Source organism: Charadrius vociferus, unplaced genomic scaffold, assembly GCF_000708025.1.
Source record: "Charadrius vociferus isolate BGI_N301 unplaced genomic scaffold, ASM70802v2 scaffold54, whole genome shotgun sequence".
In the NCBI taxonomy this organism is placed as follows: Eukaryota; Metazoa; Chordata; class Aves; order Charadriiformes; family Charadriidae; genus Charadrius; species Charadrius vociferus.
In genome coordinates, this window is record NW_009648350.1 from 2,924,171 (window position 1) to 2,926,400 (window position 2,230).

Genomic DNA, 2,230 nt, shown 5'->3' on the forward strand with positions numbered 1-2,230 from the left:
CCCCCCGGCACCCCCAGCCCGGTGGCACGCAGCCCGGGGCCAAGCCCTCGCCGGCCGACAGCGGCGCCTGGCTGACCGAGGATGACGAGGAGGCGTGGGTCTGATCCCCGACCGGGTTTTCGAGGGGACGGACCCGTCCCTCATCCGAAGGTGGGAGTGATGCTGAAGCCAGCGGTGCCCGCGGGCAGCATCCTGAATTTGCTCCCAGGTGGCTGTGGGGGACCCTCCTTGCTCATCCGAGCTGCACCCCCTCCTTCCCAGCGGGGTTTGTTTTGGACTGGTAATTCTTCTCCTACACAGGTGTTCTCATACTGCTTTGAGTGGAAAAATCCAGCCCCAAATCGCGAGAATGGGGCTCCTTCCGCAGGGAAGAAGGGTGTAGCCGGCCCCTACAGTGTCCCCCTAAAGTGGGGACATCCTACACGTGGCATCCAAGCGTGCAGACCTTCTGGTACCTCAGTCTTCCCCACCTGTACGATGGGACTAACGATCCTCGTGTCTTACAGCATCACGAGCTCACCTTAACGAGCGTTTGAGTTACTCGGGTCAGGGGGAGGAGATCACAGGAGGTGACCCTTGCTGAGCTCCACAGGTTTCCTTATGGGAGAAGGTGGGAGACCCGGGGGGGGTTGGTGGTCGCCTCAGTGGTGATGGTCAGGACGACCACTGTCACCGAGGCTTGTCGAAGTCACTGCTGCCCTCCCGAGCCTGCAGCCACGGACCCGGCAATGTTGTTTGTGCAATAGAGATGTACCAAAGCTCTTCTGTTTCGGCATCGTTTCTATGTGGGTGGGGAGGAGGAGAGGATAATCCCGATGGGGTGGGGGGGGTCACAGCTGGGGAAGGGAATTGGTGGCCTGTGTGCGCAGCAAACATCTCTCCAAGGGCCCCGCGGGGGCCAGAACAGCCCCATCATCCAAGAGAGGATGAAACTGGCCCCACACTCCTGCAAAGAAAGAGCAAGGGCGAGCGCCGGCGCCCTGTGGATGCAAAACCTGCTTAGAAAAATGCTCCTTTTGCAGGGGAGAAACAAATACTCCTCCCCCCCACCCCGACCCATTGCCTCCCACAGAAGGGCTGCGAGAGTGGCAGCGGGGCGGCGAGCAACCCGGCACCGCGGGCAAAGAGCAGCAAGGCGGGTACAGAACAAGGCGGGACAGACCTGATTTTTAATTCGGTTTCAAAGAAGGGGTGCGGGGCGTTACAGGCGGTGTAGACACCTCGGGAATCTCCAACAAGAAGTCCAGCGGGGAAAGGAAAGCCAAGTCCAGGCAACTGGGACGCTCACCGGGGCAGGAGGAGGAGGAAGAGGAGAGGGAAGCATCCTCGCCAGGGCTGGACCAAACCCAGGCATCACCTCCTGGCAGGGAGGTGGACCAAACCCAGGCATCACACGCGGGGGCAGAAACCCGGCACTGCCCTGGGGACAGCGGTGGGGGACATCCTCAGCCTCTCCCAGGCTCAGCAGCTCCTGTTGCTTTTAGCAGGACCCAAGGTGGCGTCGGGCGAGCGGTAACACTTCGTACGAAGGGTGCGGGTAGGGACGAGGCACGGGTCGGCTGGTTCCTGGCTGCTCGGATCCCACCAGCCTGGGCCACGCGCCGGACCTCCTGCCTCAGTTTCCCCGCCTGCACCCGGCCGGTACCACCACCCACAACCCACTCCCTCCCGGGCTCTTGGGAAAGCAGCTCTTTGTAGCCCTCGTTTTCTCGGGAGCTGGGAAATGCTGTCGAAGCAGTGAGAGTTATTATTACTAATATAACTTTCTCTGTCTATAAAGTACAATAGAATATAACAATTATATTTATAACCTTTTCTTTTTTTTTTTTTTTTTCAAAATACTAACGGCATGCTATAAAAACCTGTAACTAATTGTGCTATAAACTGCAGGCTACAGGGTTATAACAAAAAATGTATTGGCTTCGTCGTTGATATGTATACGTCGGAGCACTTTAGAAATGCTTTATTATTAGCATTTACCAAGGAGTTTCCTTCTCAAACAATTTGGAGGGATAAAGCTAGCCAGAGACCAATAACGTGGACTTATACGTGTTAATAAATCCTGACGAGATGAGGTCGGCGGGGCCGGCGGCGAAGCCCGGGCTGTTTGCCGTGAAGGCAGGGGATGGTGTTGAGTGCCACTGCCCTTCCCCGGCCGGTGCTCTCGCAGCCACCTGAGACAGACCCCTGTCCCCTTGGTGCCTTTTCTCTTTTTTTTTTTCCCCTTTTT

At 57.3% G+C, this 2,230-nt stretch overlaps 1 protein-coding gene across 1 annotated transcript in view; it reads left to right on the top strand.

Moving 5' to 3' along the window:
- GAS2L2 (growth arrest-specific 2 like 2) overlaps nucleotides 1-104 on the top strand; it is a 4,146-nt gene extending 4,042 nt beyond the window's left edge. The window contains exon 6 of the mRNA XM_009885209.1: nucleotides 18-104. Coding sequence (XP_009883511.1) covers nucleotides 18-104 — 87 coding nt within the window. The remainder of the gene's footprint in view (nucleotides 1-17) is intronic.
- Nucleotides 105-2,230: the final 2,126 nt, after the last annotated feature.